This window comes from Fistularia commersonii, chromosome 29, assembly GCF_037954325.1.
Source record: "Fistularia commersonii isolate RoL2024-O1a breed Wild chromosome 29, RoL_Fcom_v1.0, whole genome shotgun sequence".
In the NCBI taxonomy this organism is placed as follows: Eukaryota; Metazoa; Chordata; class Actinopteri; order Syngnathiformes; family Fistulariidae; genus Fistularia; species Fistularia commersonii.
The window spans coordinates 5,335,101-5,354,012 of NC_141312.1; the positions used below are offsets into that span (position 1 = coordinate 5,335,101).

At 43.2% G+C, this 18,912-nt stretch overlaps 1 protein-coding gene across 7 annotated transcripts in view; it reads right to left on the bottom strand.

Moving 5' to 3' along the window:
* fryb (furry homolog b (Drosophila)) overlaps positions 1-18,912 on the bottom strand; it is a 42,496-nt gene that overhangs the window by 13,859 nt on the left and 9,725 nt on the right. For 6 of the 7 annotated variants that reach the window (XM_086176706.1, XM_086176705.1, XM_086176703.1 and 3 more), the window contains exons 2-33: positions 16,857-17,050; positions 16,087-16,140; positions 15,775-15,914; positions 15,430-15,520; positions 15,094-15,173; positions 14,905-14,985; positions 12,424-12,592; positions 11,973-12,065; positions 11,751-11,849; positions 9,523-9,624; positions 8,910-9,013; positions 8,626-8,734; positions 8,148-8,234; positions 7,483-7,654; positions 7,275-7,407; positions 6,981-7,088; positions 6,720-6,846; positions 6,412-6,525; positions 5,984-6,148; positions 5,620-5,706; positions 5,211-5,470; positions 4,909-5,098; positions 4,303-4,427; positions 3,652-3,709; positions 3,321-3,412; positions 2,456-2,628; positions 2,119-2,279; positions 1,911-2,021; positions 1,541-1,695; positions 1,239-1,338; positions 964-1,135; positions 90-346 (exon numbers count right to left, since the gene is read on the bottom strand). In XM_086176706.1, coding sequence (XP_086032832.1) covers positions 90-346; positions 964-1,135; positions 1,239-1,338; positions 1,541-1,695; positions 1,911-2,021; positions 2,119-2,279; positions 2,456-2,628; positions 3,321-3,412; positions 3,652-3,709; positions 4,303-4,427; positions 4,909-5,098; positions 5,211-5,470; positions 5,620-5,706; positions 5,984-6,148; positions 6,412-6,525; positions 6,720-6,846; positions 6,981-7,088; positions 7,275-7,407; positions 7,483-7,654; positions 8,148-8,234; positions 8,626-8,734; positions 8,910-9,013; positions 9,523-9,624; positions 11,751-11,849; positions 11,973-12,065; positions 12,424-12,592; positions 14,905-14,985; positions 15,094-15,173; positions 15,430-15,520; positions 15,775-15,914; positions 16,087-16,140; positions 16,857-17,050 — 4,163 coding nt within the window. The remainder of the gene's footprint in view (positions 1-89; positions 347-963; positions 1,136-1,238; positions 1,339-1,540; positions 1,696-1,910; positions 2,022-2,118; positions 2,280-2,455; positions 2,629-3,320; positions 3,413-3,651; positions 3,710-4,302; positions 4,428-4,908; positions 5,099-5,210; positions 5,471-5,619; positions 5,707-5,983; positions 6,149-6,411; positions 6,526-6,719; positions 6,847-6,980; positions 7,089-7,274; positions 7,408-7,482; positions 7,655-8,147; positions 8,235-8,625; positions 8,735-8,909; positions 9,014-9,522; positions 9,625-11,750; positions 11,850-11,972; positions 12,066-12,423; positions 12,593-14,904; positions 14,986-15,093; positions 15,174-15,429; positions 15,521-15,774; positions 15,915-16,086; positions 16,141-16,856; positions 17,051-18,912) is intronic. The other variant, XM_086176704.1, reaches the window with a different exon arrangement.

An 18,912-nucleotide genomic window follows, 5' to 3' on the forward strand; every position in this document is an offset into this window, starting at 1 on the left:
GTAACATATCAATTGGTATTTCATTGCCAGCAAAAAAAAAAAAAAAAAAGACTTGTTAAAACAAACATGTTCAAATACTGCCCCCTCACCTTCGCAGTCATGAACATGAGGTTATTAAGGACCAGAGAGGTTGCCTGCAGAGAGCCCCAGCCGTTCCCTCTCAGACTGGGGGACAAACCCATGCCGTGTCCTTGACTGCGAGGTTCCTCTTCTGGTGTGCAGGGGCTTGAGGCCGGGGGTAAGAGACCCGTGTCCACCAGCTCGATGTTGCTGAGCCAGGGCAGCAGGTAGGACAGCATGATCTGTCTGCCATTCGGGTGGGTTGTTGGGAAACGTTGGCTCACCTCTGGAAAAGTAAATCGAGACGGTGAAAGTTGATATTGAGTTCTTGATTACAGCGTTACAGCAATTCAAATCAGCTCCGTGTCTGTGACCTTTTTCTCAGACAATAAATTAATCACTAATGCACGCTTATTTTTCTGTCAACAAACACATAAGTTTCTCAAACAGGCAACTCCTGCGGTAAAACAATTAGCCTCCTCATTTGGGAACGTACCATTGCTTAGAAGCAACTCAGATTTAGATACTGATGTCAATAGTAATTTGTTAATCGCGATCAAGAGCATACTCCTGCAACTTTTACATATTGCTACAATTTACCTGCATTCATCTTTTCAATAATGTCCTGGTCTGAATACAATTCTATCAATATTAGAATAACATGAATTGATGCATTATAATTTCAGCTCATAAAAGAATAAGCAAAGTGCATTTAAAATACTGCATTAACGGACAGTTTGGATTTGATTGCCTACAGTGAGTTTGACACGGCATACTTTCAACTTTAAATGAATAAATATATTTTCTTTAGTTTTATTGTAACCCTTGTTTTTGCTCTCATTCAACTTGATCATCAACGACCGCTTAATTGCCGAAGTGACTGGAGGACGAGATGAGAATTACCTGAGAAGAGAGGCAGCGTGAGCTCGGGGTACATGCTGGCCAGCTGGAGAGAGAGCTGAGACAAGTTGACGCTGTAGAGGGGGGGCAGGGGGCCGTGTGTCCCGTACAGAATATTCCCCGGCTTTTGCTCTACCATCCGCTTAGAATAAGCACACAGCTTAGATTCCAGCACCTGCGAACAAATTATTTATTCTTTCAGGGTCAAAAGGTAATGTTCGGTAACACCTGGCACCTCGCCTTATATAAACTAAATCATGAATTGTAATTTTATGTACCTGCATCAGCTGCATGGAAATCTCATATATTTCCCTGCTGGTGTCTGAAGCTTTAAACAGTACCAGGTTGAGCAGAGTCACAAGGTCACATGGGTAATTCCTAGTGGCAGAACGAGGTGTTAGTTGCTGGTTACAATGAAAGCTATCTTATGAATTCAGTAAGATCTAAATTGAAATTTGTAAGCTATGCTTACTGCCTAAAAAACACTGAAACAACATATTAAATTATCAGCAGATTCTTGCTGTGTTTCTTCATGATCCAAAAGCAGGCATTTCCTCCTTTATTGTAAAATAATTCTAACCTGTTACCACAAACAGTGGCGATGGCCTTAAAGCAACCGGAGGCCAGTTGATAGGATCCTGTGAAACAGCGGTCCACAGCCCAGTTAAATAGATTGCTTTGGTCAGGGTTCAGCTCCAAGAGCAAGATCACCACCTCACAACCCAGGCGGTGCACCTGTGACAAACATATATTATCATGTAGCTGCTCAATCCACTTGCAAACACAGCTAAAACAAAATTTAAAGGCAAATGTCTTGTATATGTGTGTTTATGATGAAAAAATTCAATATGAGGCATGCTTACTGGTGCTCTAGTGTAGTGTTTACTATTTTCAGAGAATGATGACAAGTGCAGAAAGCGAGTTGATGGTTGCCCCGACAGCTGACCTACCCGAATGTCATGGCAGGCCAAAATGTTGTCGAGCCATTTGTAGAGATAGCCATCACTAGACAGACCCACATTGTCAAAAACCGGACCGCAGCACAGGACTGCCGACATAGCCTGTGTATTACAGAATAAAAAAAACAGTTTACCACTGAAGTTTACAGAAAAGGAGGATGAAACGAAAGCCCGAAAGGGCCATTGTTGACCTTCCTACCTTGAGAGCACAGTACTGGTATCGAGTAATTTGGTGGTTGCGGTCACTGTAACGATCCAGGGGCGTGAACATGACACTGAAAGGTCCGGCCCACTGGCTGAAGAGAATGAAAAGGTGATGTCGCAGCGACTGCTGAGGGAAGAGGAAGCGCCTGTGGTGAACTGGAAAGACAAAACACAAATACGGGTCTTCAATGACGAAACAGGCGACTAAATGGATATCCACATTTTCTGCGTATAATATATGCATTTACCCCGGCTACATGCAAATTATGGTAATCCTACCGCTTTAGGGTAATAGTCATTGTAATGTATCATCAAACACTTGAGTGTTTTACCAGGAACACACTGGATGAGATTGGCCACCATCCCACTAAAATGAGCTCGGATGTCTTTGAGCACATCAAGCTCCTTCTCATTCTCTGCCTCCAGGAGCATCCGGGTGAGGTCAACATACTCAAGGAACAAGGCACCCAGCGCCAGAGAGTCCCGCTCCAGGGCTCCGTTGGTGCTGAGAGCAGAGAAATCTCACTTTAGTAAAAGGATTATAAAGCATTTCAACAAGACAGACATTAGAGATGGGAAGTGGCTGAGTAAAGAGAGTGGGTTTGAATACCAGATGAAAGAAATGGCTGATGGCTTGTGGCTAGGTAACGAAAAACACGTGTGTTGGCATCGATCCCGAGATTAGTTGTGGAGCGGCCGTGATTACTCCAGAAAAGCTGAAAACAATCGGGTACAGGTGCACTCATTTGCTGCGGGATCAATGACGGGCAAATTGCGCTCTTCCCTGTAATGGCTCGGCATCAATAGGACGGTCGAGGGAAAGTGGAAGTTCAGAATAAAGCCTGCCCATTGTGTACCAGCAGGTCCATCACTGCTGCCCCAATTCTATCTGTATTAAGTTACTATTTTATCACTGTAGAATTATAGCGCTCGCTTTTCTTTGCTGATGACAACGAGATTTATTGGAATTTATCTATTTTCCGATCGCTGAGTATTTGTTTCCCATCAATTGGCACTTCCCATTGAACAGCGCAAGTAAATAAATGATTCAGCTCGGTGTCTGAGACTCAAATTATGGTTAAATGGCAGTGATGGACAACATGCGCGCTCTGTGCTCTGGCCAGGCTGCCTTGTGCACAGCCATCTCCAGCGTAAGTGCACCCCACACCACCTTTCGAGACGTTATGTTGGTACTACCTGTCACTGATCACGCCTGCATTCGCCAGCAGCTCAAAAATCCTCAGCAGCTGTAACCTGAGGAGGTCCCTCCTTTCTCGACGCTTCTTGTTCTAAACGCAAATGACAAAGGTTGTGTCACCGATTTGAAAATATAATATAATGTGGGGATTTTCATAAACAGTTACTTAAATGAATGAAATTGGAACTTGATGAGGTCTAGAGTGATAAGTACATCTTGTCATTCAGTTTCTGCCCGCACTGAGGCAGACGCAAAAAGGGCGCAGCTTCAGATCTGTCATTGTGTTTCTTCTGTTTTCCTCTGTTTGTGTATGTATGAGTATGCACTCACCTCGGGCCTGCGTTCCAGCGCCTCCTTCATCAGGGGATGGAGTTCTTCGACGAGTTCCCTGTAAAAACACAGGATTAGAAAGGAGGATAACTGGCTGATCTCATCACCCTTGTTTGAGATTATCTTTCTCTCTTGTCAGTTGTGGTCTGATTCACGAGGACAGAAAGTCTAGTAACAGACATATATCTTGTGAAACACCAATGTCAAATGTCCTGTGACAAACAAACGGCTACCTCGGGTTAAAAATGCATTCGTTTCAAAATATAATACCTTAGGTTCTCAACAGAGAGTTGCCCTTAGGAAAAATGTAATTCATCTCTACCCTTCGAAGAATTGCTTTCCTACGTAAGTGACACATTTTTCCTGTCTTCTCAGAGTGTCAGGTAGGCATGTGGCTTTTGTTAGTTACGAAGGGGAATGTACAGATAAACGTCAATAAGCATCTGAGGAAGGGAGGGTAGAAAACACAAATGGATTATGCCTCTCCCAAGTCGGTCTAAAAGAGAAAACCCATTTATACTATACTGACTACTCGAGCTTGGATCTATTTCATGATTATTTCACAATCATTTAAGACTCGTGTTAAAGTCGGTATTGAGCATGTGACAAACTCCACGTTGCGGGTTCGCATGTGTCTTTGGGTTCCAGTACCTGAAGACCAGAGCGTTGGTACATCCGAACCCCAGCACCAGGGACTCGGTGATCTCCAGGCTCTCCGCTCTCATCAGAGGCACCAGCTGCTTTAGAAGCCAGGCGACGGAGGGGGTGCCAATCACCTGTGAGCAGGAACAGATACTGTATGTTACAACTCTAACTGCTTATCTAATTCCGCCAGAATCTTAACAAACATATATTATGCTAAGTCAACTTTCTGCCCAGGGAATCACTTTTTATGATAACGCTATCGGAACGAAAACTCCTTATCTGTTCCGTACCGGCTGCTGGGGCACTTTCAAACATTTCATACATAAATACTTCAGCTGGAGTTTAATAGTTGATTATAATTCCCCTGCAAACCGCGACTGTAGCCATGGTAGCTTAAAAGAGCGCAGCTGTCAGAGCTTAGTTGTAAAGAGCAAGCCAGCTTAGTGAGCAACTTGACAAATCATTCATTTTTCTGTTTTGTCTCATTAACTTTTAGTGTATAAAGGGTTTGAGGGCCACTTCTCTCATTCATTTGTAGACTTGCCTGAGAATTACTTCGTTTTCGGCTTCACGCTATTTTCTCGGTTGAAACACACCCGGACAGACACGCACCTTATTGTCGTAAGTGACACTGCCATCAGGTGTGGTGGCCGTGATCTCCGGCGTGGAAGCCCTCAGGTGTCCGGGGGACATGATGCTGGGCTTGGCTACGCCGAGACAGAGGATCAGGTAGTTGCGCCACAAAGAGATGTAATTGTCGCTGGAGCCAGCCGTGCTGGTCTTCTTCGCATTCACCGGACTGCTGCGGGAGAAAAGATGAGGACAGGGAAAATATTATTGACTTTCATATTCCTGTAGCATTTAGTTAGTCAGATTCTTCAAATGTAAATAAAGACCGATTAGTGTGCACGTACTTGGGGTCAACCAGTGGCAGTAGCAGCTGCAGCCGTGTAAAAGCATATGGCCAGGCGTATCCCAGGGCGATGGGGCAGTGTTTGGGCAGGTGTTCCTGCCTCAAGAAGATGTGCAGACAAAGCACCCAGGGGTCCTTGACACACTGGGCAAAGATCCAAACGTGGCTCGGGCTCTTCACGTCATAGGAGCTGCTGACCAGTCGAGCCGTCCACTCCACCAGCCACTGGAGGTCGACATGGTGGCTCAGAGGTAGGGTGGACTGTGGGAGTGGGCAGAAAGACGAAATAAGGCATTAAAATGCCAAATGATTACAAAATAAAAGACCATCTAAATAACTGCTGGGATGCAATGCGCTATGAATGATCGAGCAAATGCCAAATTCAAGTTTTGACGCATAAATACACTCACAGAGTCAGAGACGGCGACATGAACAAAGCTGTCCATTACAACTGGGCTCAGCTGGTCCATGACCTCTATCATGGGTTTATCATCATCCTGAAGGGAAAGGACAGTAATAGAATCAGCTATTTTTATAGCAGCCTCATACAATGTGAGAGAATTCACCCTCTCAGATCCTCGCTTTATCATTGGGCTTTCCCTCAATCTTGGTCTTTGCCCTGAACTTATTTAGAAACATCTTAAGCCCGGATGCTTGATATATTTTTGAATAACTGTATATTACTCAGCTTCTCCCGTCACTATTTAGATTTCGCATGCTTGTAGGCCGAGATAAAGAATTTTTTTCTCCTGTCGCTATTGTTCTGTTCTGTACCTCAGCGTGTCCCAGAGCTGTGAAGAGACAGCGTATTTCTCTTAAAACACCGACAGCCAGCTTTCTAGTGCTGGTCTGACACGAGCAGAGGAGCAGCAAGGCAAGGCCCTCCACTGCGTGGAGCACAGAGCAATGAGGGCTGCGCTCTGGCAGTCTGGGACTGGCCTGGCGGAAAGGGAAGACAAAGCAGGAATTATTACATTTGACAAGTGACATTTCAGAACTTATACCACTGACTGTCATCAGCCGAGGTGGAAGTCAGTGATGAAAGTCATATCACTGACTTCCACCTTGGTCAATATTAATCCAATCTGAAGACCTGGGAGCGGATTTCTTTTGAGCTTTTCATTACAATATTTCATGTAAATAGTGTTGAGAAGTAAAAGTAAAAAAGGGATCTCAATGAAGTCGCAGTGTACTTTGCAAACCTCAATGCCACCACGCATCTTCCCCTGAAGCTGCAGAGCCAGCCTCCACTGTGTGAGCAGCTGAAGAAGAAGCTTCACAGACGCATCTTGGAGGCCTTGATGGGTGTCTTGGACCTGGAGGGCAAAAATATTTATAGAAGGAGACTCATTTGCAATGTGTTAAAAAAAACTGAATCGTAAATAGGCCTAAATCACACCAGATCTTTCTATCCTGTGCTAGTTTAAGGGCCCCAGGTTGCAGAAATAATTTGAGAGGGTTAACAGAATTAGAAACAACTGTTTAGATAACACCTTCTGGGAAAACTTACCTCGCGCAAAAGGAAGTGCGTATAACCGAACAGGACATCTTCCCTCCAGTCTGAGAAGTCGAGCAGCAGGCTCTGCAGCGAGTTCTGGGAAATGAGGCGAAGCTCGTCGTCCATGTGCACCGTGAGCCTAAGGTAACGGGTGAATGAAGATGAACTTTGGGGCTCGATAACAACTTTCACCAACTCTAAGCTTGCAGCTGCAAAATTAAAAAATGAGTAGCACATAACGATGCACTGATAAGCTGAATAAATGGAACTTACCGTGAAAGAAGGTCGATGAGCTCGGGTTTAGACATTCCATCGGGAAGGATACGAGGAATGGCGGCCACACAAGTCCTGAACAGGTCGATTTTGGGCTTTCTTTCACCGCTGTAAACAACATTAGCACAGTCGTGCCATTGAATGTTTGTAATAACAAACCTCATCACCCATGAGCAGCATTTTTTTGAGCATTTCCTTTAACATATGAAGCAATTTAAGTGTATCTTCTTAGGCTGCATTTTTATTTATTTTTCAAACCGTTCATTGAATAAGGATCACACACTAGCTACATACGTGATCATGTCCTCCGGCTCTTTGTTGAGCATCTGGACACTAGTGAGCATCATGCAGCGGCCCACCTCCTTGTCCAAGTGTCTGAGGATGTTGTCCAGGGCCTTCCGCACCTGGGAGTAGTATAAGGACATGCCTATGGAGAAAAGAATGGAAAGTAGTTGGAAGGTGCTCCCACATGGCATGCATTGAAGAGCATGCAAATGCAGACCTATCAGCTTTGCCTCCTCCTCAGTGAGAGTTTTGCTGAGATAAGTCTTCTTCTTCTTCAGAGAGTTTCCAGAGGGTAGCGTCGCTCCTGTGTTGGGCATAGGCGGCTCTCCGTCTTTCTGTTGCAGAGCATCTGCTATCACCAGGAACGCCCGCAGACCTATGTTCATACGCTGGGACACACGAGACACACTGTGTTTGAATGAATGCCCTAAAGTCTATGAGCAATTACAATGATCTCAGTTTGCGCAAAACAAATAATTTAACTGTGTCTTTGAGAATTTAAAAAAAAATCTATTTAACAGTTATATTTAATGTAACATGATGTATTTAAATGTAATCTTGTTTATTTTATTTCATTTTTTTAGTCCCACAATGGAGAAAAAAAAAACAACTTCTACACACATAGAGCACGGATAAATGATTTCAACTTATAGAAAACATACTGATGAATAATAATATTTTTCCGTCGGTTAATTAATGTTAGTGGTCAAACAAAAAGAGAAGTGAGCTTCTCACTGACCACAAGAAAAAAAAAAAAAATCGAACCCTGAATGGTCCGCCTCACAACAAGGTGGACCCAATATTCCCAAATGAGTCATTGTGGACACACACAATGTGTCCTGTTTGGTGCACGTGATTCAGTGTCTGGGACTGTGTTTTAACCTCTGGGTTGAGACTGAAGGCTTTGGCGGGTTTTCCAACGCTCAGCAGGTCAAAAATGATCTCCTTCATGGCAAAGTCCAGTCTCTCCTGAAAGGAGAAACCAGAGTAGAGGTCTGAGTTAATGTGGTGTGAGTCATCTGATATTACCTCTGATTCACTGAGAAGAACGTGATTTCTGGGACTTCTGTTAAAAAGCGTCACGTATAATGCTTACTGCTTAACTTATTTGAATGTTCCCACACTGGACCACTAGATGACATGTGGTCAATTTTAGGAAAAGATACTGCTGAAATGTAGGGTTAACTAAGGACATACACACAAGGTGCAGTCAGATAATCTGCAAATGGTTACAGAAATTCCACATATACTTTAGTATACACCAAATGTAATATTATGTTTATAGCATAAAAAGGAGTTATGTCCTTCCCTGTGTTTTCAGGCATTATGTAACTTTGAAGGTGAGCTTGTGCAAACACACCTGCGCAATAAACTGGATGATCTTGACAAAGATGTTAAGAGGCATGTCTCGGGGAACAACACTACGACTCCCCTTTGGGAACAGAGTGGATGTGATGGACGTCAGGCGGCTGTGGCAGATGGGGGAGAGGATACAAGAGAGGGCCCGGTAGAAGAGGGAAGGGGGAGAGAGAGGGAGACCAGATGTAAGTCAAATATAAAAATGCAAAGTAATGATGACGTGGGAATCGAATCTGTAGTATGTTAAAATTACATCTCGCACATGATAAGCGACGTAACGGTTACCTTTGTGTTCCAGTGTTGCTCTCGCACTTTATTCGGATCATGTAAACCCAGAGCAGGCGGTAGAGGGATTCCAGGGCGACTCGTGCCATCTTGGGATCTTTATTCTGCATCGTCATTCACATGTTGACAAAATATTTCATTATCACCATCCGACACACACTGTGACAGAAATGTTCCTCCGCCGTTTGCACATTTCCACAAAAGATGTAGTAGTCTGACCGGAACCGTGCTGCAAGCCTTAGATGAACGTCAACAGTACACAGCGTTTAAAACGTCATGACGAATAAATCATCAGAGAGAGGAATTTACAAGCTTGTCTGGATTTAACCGACGCCCCTGTTTTTCTGCAATGTTTCCCTCGAGGCAGCACACACTGATGCAAGATTTTAATATACAGTGGTTTGTTTTGTAGGATTCTTTCTTGGTTCAGTATTTAAAGACAGAACAGTAGATGAAGTGACACACCAGTCTTTATGAATAGAAAATGAATATCCACATATGAATCAGCAAACTTGGATGGTTTTGAGTATTTAGTTATTGGTTTGCTGCTTTCAAAACCATGACTTTGCAACATCTACTATCGTGGGTGCAAGATGCAAACGGAGGGAATGACCTTGAGGTTCGACAGGCAGTTGTTGAGGAAAATGTGCCAGCGGCTGAGGAAGAATGGCTTCTGACTGACACACAGCAGGCAGGTCACCAGAGGATACAGCGCCTAAGAGCCGGACAACGAGAGGAATGAGTTTGGAAATGTGAAAAAAAAAGCTGTCTCTTCATTGGCAGCGAGCTACGTTTGCACCGCTCTCTTATGCTGTTGGTTTCAGACCTTAAGCTTGACAATCGATCTTCAGAGACAAATTAATTCTATTTATTCTAAGCAATTAAATTATTTGGGATTGAGCTTAGCATTAGTTACGCCGCCGTGAACTGATTGTTTCAGGCTGTGTAAATCTCTTTTTATAAACGACTGTGTCTAACCCATCGTTCTCTCGATAATTGAGTTGATATAATAATGAATTTTAACAAAAGACAGCTTGTTTCTCTGCGCTAATGAAATGACATGAGGATTTTTTTTAATTTAATGAACATTAAATACCTACATATATAACCAAAGGCCCGGATGAGTCTCATAATTAAAAAAAGAGTTAAAGATGTAGCTTAAAGATGTAGTCGGGTATTATGAGATCATGCAAAGTTTTTCAACTGACGCTGATATTGCTGGAAAAAAGCCTAAGGCAGAACTGCCGTTCATGTGGTAAAATCATTTGAGACGGGCTAATGTTACCATACCTGTTTTCCTGATACCTCATTGTAGCAACGATAATCGTACATAATATATAATATATGAGTACAATTCTCAACGTAATGTAGCATTTTCCTGGCCTTTTCAGATGTACACCTTGAACCTTTGAGTTAGTTCATGCAAACAATACAAGTTCATACAGTTTGGGCCAAGTAGGGAAGAGGAAAGTGAGCATAAATTCATATTCAACGACAGTTGTAGTTCAGGTGCGTCATTGTCAGAGGTCATTTTGGCATGGGAATCCTTCAACTGTCAGTCCTTATCAGAGCAGACACTTCTTGTCTAACACTTGCATGTCACTTGGGTGGTTAGAATGCAGAAGAATAACAATTATAGGGATGCACCACATTATAATCATTCCTGCTGCGGCTGACCACTCCCCACCGACAGGGCGGCTCGGCATTCAGAAAAAAGTGACAAAACATGTGTTCATTGTGTACGGTAAAGCTTCGGTCTTGTACGCATGGGTGGACCGGCCCTTTTAACAGTCTGTCAGAGGAAGCATCCACTCCCGCTTAGCGACACGCCAACGGAGGGAACACGGCTATTGAGTCGGCGCATCTTGTCAACGGCGACCAGCAGTAATTGAACTCAACAGCCTGACGCCGTGTGCAATAAATCAAGGACGATAAAGAGCTTTCACGGCTGAATCAATAAGGGAAAGTAAAATGCCGTCAAAGATTAAAAACATAAATGTGTTTCGGAAAAGTAATACAAAGTAATAAATGCCACTTGGTTGTTTTGGACGAATTCTCGGATATGGGACGGCTAACAGTAAAATGATATCGCCCGATTGTTAGGATCGCCAGTGCAGTGGTTTGCTCCCATTATTCTGATAGCATTGTTTTCCTCTGCAGGAGCCTGCTGTTTGCATGGAAAACGCTATAAAGCTCGCAGCAATCGATCTGAAAGAGAGTCTACCAATCTCTGCCCAGTGGAGGGTTTAAGAGGCATAGATAAGTTGTGGATGTTTACCAAGACCAAAAGGAACTTTTTGAAAAGTTTTCAACCATCTGCCAATGGTAAAAACTCCCCGGACTGCATGAATTATTAGAAAGAAAAAAATAATCGCATAAAATTGTCAATATGCAGGCATCCATGATTTCCTGCTCACAGATTGCAAGTGGATGGGCCAGTTAGACAGACATCCACCCGTGTGAATTTAGAGCCCTGTTTTATCATCTCAATTTTGTTTTAATCTCTTATTTCAGTTTAATCTCTATTATCAGTTGCAGTAGTTTTCCCTCACTCTCGCTGAACAAGCACTGGTTCCAAAGGCAGAGTACCTGCCTCGCCGACTCACCGGTTCGATTAAATCTTATGTACAGTATATTTGCGTTTCCTTCCGTGCTGTCCATCTGGCACTGCTCAGACTGCTTAATAACGCAGTCTATGTCCTGCATGCTGCACTCTTATTTCTGGCCCCTGGAGAGATAAAACCCCACTCGCTGTGGCGTTGCGCTAAGTGCTTTCACAAAACTTCAGGTAATGGAGAGGAAATGCGGTGAGATAAGCAGCACGTAGACAAAATTATTTACCAGAGAGTGTTTCTTCCTTGAGGACAAGTCCAGCGTGGTATCGTACAAACTCTCCACGAAATTTCGAAGACACGGCACATTCACTTCATTCTTCACAGTCTGCGGAGGGGTTCGTGATGAGAGTTAGGCAAATATTGTTTCAGCCAACCGAACTTTCATTTTAATTTACTTGACAACCCGACCCCGTCTTTTTTCCGGGGTGTTAAGGGGAAATGTGCTTACGGCTGCTACGGGTACAAGAATTTCCACAAACAATCCGGCTAAAGAGTGTTTGATGTCTTTGTCTTTCACCTCCAAGAAGTACTGTGCACACTCCTGCAGAGAAACATCGGGGAGAAGAAGGAAAACATGCACATGATCAGTTTGCAAATGCCAAGTCATTGGTTTCAAGCCTCTGATTCATTATGGGAGAAGGAAATGCAGAGCGTTCTCAGCACTGCAATTACCATCAAAGGGCCAGACAGCATTTAACCCCTAATTACTTCGGCGAAACTTCTCAGTAGCCGTTGGGATAGCTCTATGATTGCACCCAACTGCTTCCAGACATGAAAGTATATGGGGAAATAGTTGAAATGTCCTGTTAATACTTCATGAGCCTGAGCCACGTGTACTTTCCACTCTGCCGAGACAGAAAACTCAGGTGCGGCGGCAGATGATCTCGGCGAAGCTCTACCTGCATGAACTGGAAGGAGGCTTCGAAGTCCTCCACCGGGTACATTTTAATGCGGAAGAACTTGAGTCCCATGATGAGGCTGATGGTGGACTGGATAACGTAAGGGCTCTGCTCCTTCTGTCTCAGCTCTTTGAGTTCAGAGATGAACTTCTTCCTCACGGCCGGGAACCTGCAGAAAAAAAAAATACGTTACCAGATGTCCTGTTGGCCAGGTCTTAGGAACGAGGCTGACTGCGAGTGAGTTTACGAGGCATAAAAACAGTTTTTCACATGTTTATTGGCTAATATGTCGTTTTTCTTAACTTGTCCTCCTTTGCGCACCTGTCTCCGTTGGTATGTGCTTGCGGGTGTTTGAGCTTGTACTTTAGATTGTGTTTGTGCCCACGATCCAGGAAGATTTTTTACCATCAGAGCTCTGCTGGTCTAAATTTAGAATGGCATCTGGAGGGGTGATGTTGAGGGAATGTGTGTGAGTGTGTATGTGTGTGTGTGTGTGTGTGTGTGTGTGTGTGTGTTTGTGAATGTGCACTTGTTCTTAGGCGCCTGCATTTTTTTGGCGGGTGTTTCACAGGGGTTGCCACAGCAGTTAAGTAAGTGGTACAGTCATCAAGCGTCTGGTTAATGCTGAGTGTTTAAATAAGATCCACATTAACTGTGAACTATGAACCCACAGGGATACGAAACACATAAAATGCCAAGAATAATATACAAGCTCACTTTAAAAGTGCCTATTTAGCTTTTTCAACACTAAATAGGATCGTTTGTTAGAAATCACACTCATTGAATAATAAAGTACAATGTTGGACTCAACAACCTTCCAAATTTTTCCATTTAAAAGCGTGGCGCGACTGAAAAGTAAAAACACGACAGCCACGCTGTTCGGAAATCAAATTGTCTTGGCAAATGTCTTTGGAAACGAACATTCCCGGTTCGAATCCCGGCTCCTCCTAGTGTGTCGAAGTGTTGTTGACCTCTAACTGCTCCCCTGGCGCTGGTCGACGGCAGCCCCCTGCTCATAGTTCACTCACGATGGGTTAATTGCAGAGAACGAATTTCCCCATGGGGATGAATAAAGGATATAAATTATTATTATTATGTTACACTTTTGATATATCAGTAAAAAAGACGATAAGACTGTTAAATTAGTCGCACTCTTGAATGAAGCACCACAAAGAGAGAATGCTTTGGCCTTACAGTAACCGAGCAGCCGTCCTGAAACACGCCAGGAAGTCAATTACTTGCAAAAACCCATCATTCACTTGCAAGACATACATGATTTCATTAAGGAGACTTCTATCTGAAGGGGATTGACTTCGATCTGTCGTGAGGCCGATGATGCGATGTGACAGCTCGGTTCGCCGGGTACAGCGTGTCTGACGGCACTGACTGAGCTGCTCGGTGAACCCACACCTCCTCCATCACAGTAATAACCTCCCGCGAAATGGGAACAGCGTGCTCCTCTCACGACACACAACATTGCACTGATGGAGGACCATCATCTGGAGGGCCATTATCCTGGATTGCCATCACACTTATACACTTTCACCGACGCGAGGGCTCAGCTCGACTAAATCCGAGAGAGAGCGGCGGACACATGGCCGTGATTCCACCGACTACGGACGACAGAGGGACGGTGGCAGCAATCACCATTTCTATCAGAAATGGGGTCAATGAGATGACCGGTGGCTTTACCTACATCTTAAATTCTCCGCAACCGAAGCCAAAATGAACTAGATTCCAAATGCATTGTGTTTCTAAATAACAATGATTTAAAGCTCTTATTTTGCCACTTGTGTGATTTTTGGACATTCCATAATCCTGCATTTACACAAAACAGCCCACACTATTTGAAAAACAAACCTCAGTGTCGGCGTGATAAACTGAGTAAAAATATAAGACGTTAAAAGTCTGTGCACACCAGAAATGTTGGATGACACCAGTGCTTAAACAACATCAACGTTGCCTTGATGAAAAGGGTCGGCAACACAACACCTCTGTTCGACATCTCTGCAGGCAAGATTGCTCTTAAAACATAATTAGAATCCACCATGAGTGCAGGCTTTTTTTTTTTTCTTTTTTTTTGAGAAACAGAACGAAAACACAATAAATTGACATAATTACAGAAACGGCTTCTGTAGCCGAGCAGTAATTGAAGCGCTTTATCAATGTTGCCGCGCCCGTTCACGCTCACGTACACCCATATGCCGCTGGACGAGGCTACAACACAAGGTGCCAACTTGCTGATCAGGAGAAATAGGAGGTCGGTGTCCTACTACAGAGAGATTTTGACATGAGCTCTAAGGAGCGGGTTGACCTGGTAACTTTCCAACAGTTCAATAGCTGCTTTATCACATGAGACTTGAATTTGGCTGCAAGGGACATCGTTGGATAAAATTATTTTCTGATGATATAGGTCACGTAGTAGTGAGGAGGGAGATACTTGGACAGTCCAGATGTGAAGACAAGTACAATGTGTCATACCTGGACTGGGCGACAACACCAACGACTTCAGCGTAGAGGTCGGCCACTATGTGCATGTTCCCTGTATTCGGCCCCAGGTACCTGAAATAAGTTTAAACGAAATACATCAGCCAAGTGTGTTAGTACTTGCACACTTCTGGTCAAATGAACATGCTTTCAATCTCTTATTTTACATGCTGTAATTCTTACCCTTCTTTGTATTTGAAGTGCTTGAAGGCCAGGTTAATAACTTCCTGAATGAGTCCATCCAAAAGAGGGTGGAGGGGAATCTGGGATGAGAGAAAAACCTCTCAATGAATATTGCATTTCTGTAAACCAAAACTTAATTGTATAACTAATGTCCACTTAAAATTTTGATTTTTTTTTTTTCCTGCTTCCCTGTTTATTTTTTTAAATACATCAATCTAGAAACAATAGTTATACAGTGATTGAAATCAATTTGTCATTTCATTTGATTGACGCTTTAAATGGACAAGGTTAATGAGAACCAAGTCTGGCCTCGCATCGCTGCAAAAGGAGCCTCACCTGCTTCAGAACTTCAATAAGCACAAGAGAGAAGATGAAGTCGATGGCTAGATCTCTCCGCTCCAGTAAGTAGTCCTTCTGTTGCTCATCACTGAGAGACAGAGAGGAGCAGACGGCTGACATCCAATATGAACATCTGAATCCAGGTGGAGACTCCTGTTCTGTCTATACTGAGCATTAATAATTTAGTTTTCTCTAAACTCCAATACTATATAAATGCGTTATGAACCTCTTTGTTTCTGCTGGACAGATATATGTGTTATGTTGATATGCATAATAGATCAATTTCGGATCGCTCCGATGATATGCGCTCAGGAGTTTTTGTTTGGTGTATCGTTTCCTCACTTTTTAGACTTGGTATTTGCTCTGGGTCGATACTCATGGGACTCGTCCTCCAGCCCGTTCTGCCTTTTGTACCAGTCAAACAGGGTCCTTAGGATGGATGGAAGGCAGTACTCTGCTAAAGAACTCATAGTGCTGATCAGCTGCGCAGAGAAGAAGAGGGAGAGCAGGTGAAGGCGAGCAATAGGGACATGATATGATACGATACGATAGGTCGGCCCCATCCCAAAATAATCCTGAATTTCTGGCTTTGTTTGGATGACAAAGCAAGTGGAAGACGTTGGAGAAGACAGATGTCACAGCTGATATACCGACCTGATCAAACTGAGAGTCTTCTCCTCGCTGCAGAGATTTGTTCAGCGGTTTCTCCTGTGAAAGCACATGGTCCAATCATAAATCAAATGTAATTGTCATTCTTTGCAGTAAAATCGCAAAATATTTGGCTCGATGGAGTAAAAGGGTCTTGACGGGCAAGCTAGGGTTCTGTTATTATCATGAGTACAGCAGGAAATGTATGTTTCTCATTTTGGTTGCACTGATATTTTAAAGAAGTGCATGCTAATGCTGCACAGAAAAACCCTGGTTGGACATGAAATCTCCTTGCCACGAAACAGGAGTGCTAACCACTGTCGCACCAAGCTGCCACTAGTGGCTATAACATTTTGTCTCATTGGTGTACACCACAACATGAATATGCAACAGGAAGTAAAGGATTTTTGTTTGATGAGAAATTGTTCTAAAAATTTGAAGCGACTGCAAAAACCTGGCCTTGACCAAAAGGAGCATCATTTGTTCCTCTTACGCAAAAATTAATATGTTTTCAATGAGCTTTTTTGTTCAGTAAGGAAAACACACACTGGAAGTTAAGGGCGGTTCTAGAGTACCAACTATTATGTAAGGAATGAGCAGTGATGCTGTGGATCGACACCTCTACAGAGGCACGTGGCAGGAATCACTTCTTCTGCATAAACAAGGGGGATCATCAATTATCAGTCAGATAAAATGTCTGAGTGTGGAGCTGAAGGATGTAACCTAAGAGAGAGAGGCTGAGGAGAACAGCTAAATATTGATTGGAAGTCACTCACCAGTGGCTCGGCCATGATAATGCGAATCTTTCGTTCGGAGAGCAAGGTGAAGTTGGCAAACAGACTCTTTAGGACGAACTCGCCCGGCTTACTCTCGGGGTCCACGTTGACAGGCGCCATGACGACAGGACCCTTCCTTTCTCCCAAGGTTCCACTGACAGGAGGGAGGGGTGGCTTCAATCCAACTGGAGAGGCTGAGGGAGGTCAGGACAGGACAGTCTTTGGTTGTGTGTTGATAACCTACATGTTTTTGTTACAAACACAGCGACTCTAGAGTGCCAATGTTTTCATTTTACGCAATGATTACATAATTATAGAGGATAAGCAGTTACTACAAGAAATAATGATAAGCAGACAGGGAGGGGTGTGAGTCCGGAGGGTGGGAGATGAACAACAGATTGAATGGGTGGGAGCATTTCCTGTCACGCCTCCATTGGAATAATGACATGTTCTTCAAATAGAGCTAACTTGTTCAGGACGGGAGGTTTTTTGCACAAGTTTTCAAGGTTGTCTGTGTTTTTTTTTTTTGGTTTGCGTAATCATGGAAAAATGATAACATCTATTACAACAGGAAAAAAGGAGGCAGTTCAGTTGGCCTTCTGAAGTACTTGTGTATTTAATTCAGTCCAATTAAGGGGAATAGTTTTGGCAGAACCAGACTTATTATCAGCTTCCGATATTATTGACTGGCATGGAGGCAATATTACTGCTGTATAGGAGTATAAGTGGTGCCGATATAAGAACTTTTTTTGAATGGGAAAAAAAAAAAGAAAAAAATTCTTTGGATCATTTTGATATTGTGTCATCATAGTCTGTCCGGCAGTGTCCACTCAAGAGATAATCACAGTCGGCAATCCTGCGGTTAAGAATGTCAGGGATGTCTGCAGTACATTAGGAAAAGGGAAAGAAGCGCAACAGTGCATATCAGACAGCTTTCACACCCGCACTCAGCCACCATTGTGTAAAGTTGCCAACACATTTTTTTGAAATGCAAAAATGGTCAGAACTGTTTTTCCTTTGCAGTACACTCTACTGTTATATAATTGTTATACAGTCGTGAGATAAGATTTTATCATTTTGTCTGAAATGTCAACAAAGAGAGCAAGTGCAACTGCTTTGGAGCACAGCAGATGATGGCAGGGTGATGGTTGGAGTCCATTGACTATTGATTTCACGCTATGTTGTAACTTTGTTGGTGACACAACTCATTTAGCGAGCGGCTAAAATAGATTAAACCTCGATTATGTTGTGTAATGATATTAAAGGGCCTTTGCTTTTGGAGACAACAGTAACATATATACAGTCAACACACACATACACACTATGCACAAGTATATGTTTGCTTATATATAGGTTCTTTGGGAAAACATTGAAACATTAATACATTCTCAAGGATGTCTTATGGCAGCCAAAAACATATAGTAAACATTTGACCGCTTCAGTGACACAACCTTTCCAAAATAAAGGACGATGACTTTTTATCCAGAAAATCGATAAGAAATTTCATACAGTACAGGGAATATTATCGTAAGTGACTCTTGATCGAATCAATGATTCACTAGAACAACTGCCATCAGTACTCAGTACAGCGTGTATGCCTGCATGTGTATGTAAATGTCTGTTTGCTAGAGGATATTCAACACGTTCTGAGAAATCAGGGAAACAGAGGAGCCCCTCTGTTCAAGAGTGCTGGGCTCAGCTGGGATGTGCTGCTATGAAGGCCATACCATATTAAACATTCTGTGACCCCCCCCACCCCCCCCCGGTTCGGTATACAAGCGTCTGCATTCCCTGTGTTCCTCCTAGGGCTGTGAAAGGATTAAAATTTCCCGTCAAGTTAATCGCATGATTGTCCGTGGTTAATCGCAAATCGATCACACATATTTATCTGGGTTTAACAGTGAAATTAGAAAATATGCTTCCTTTATGCTAATAGATGTTTATTACATAAATAACCAAGGGAAAAAAAAAAAATGACGAGTCAGCATCATGACAGAGGGCACCAGATCCAAATAGAACTTTTCTATGGATAATGAAAATTTGATCTGAACTTGAA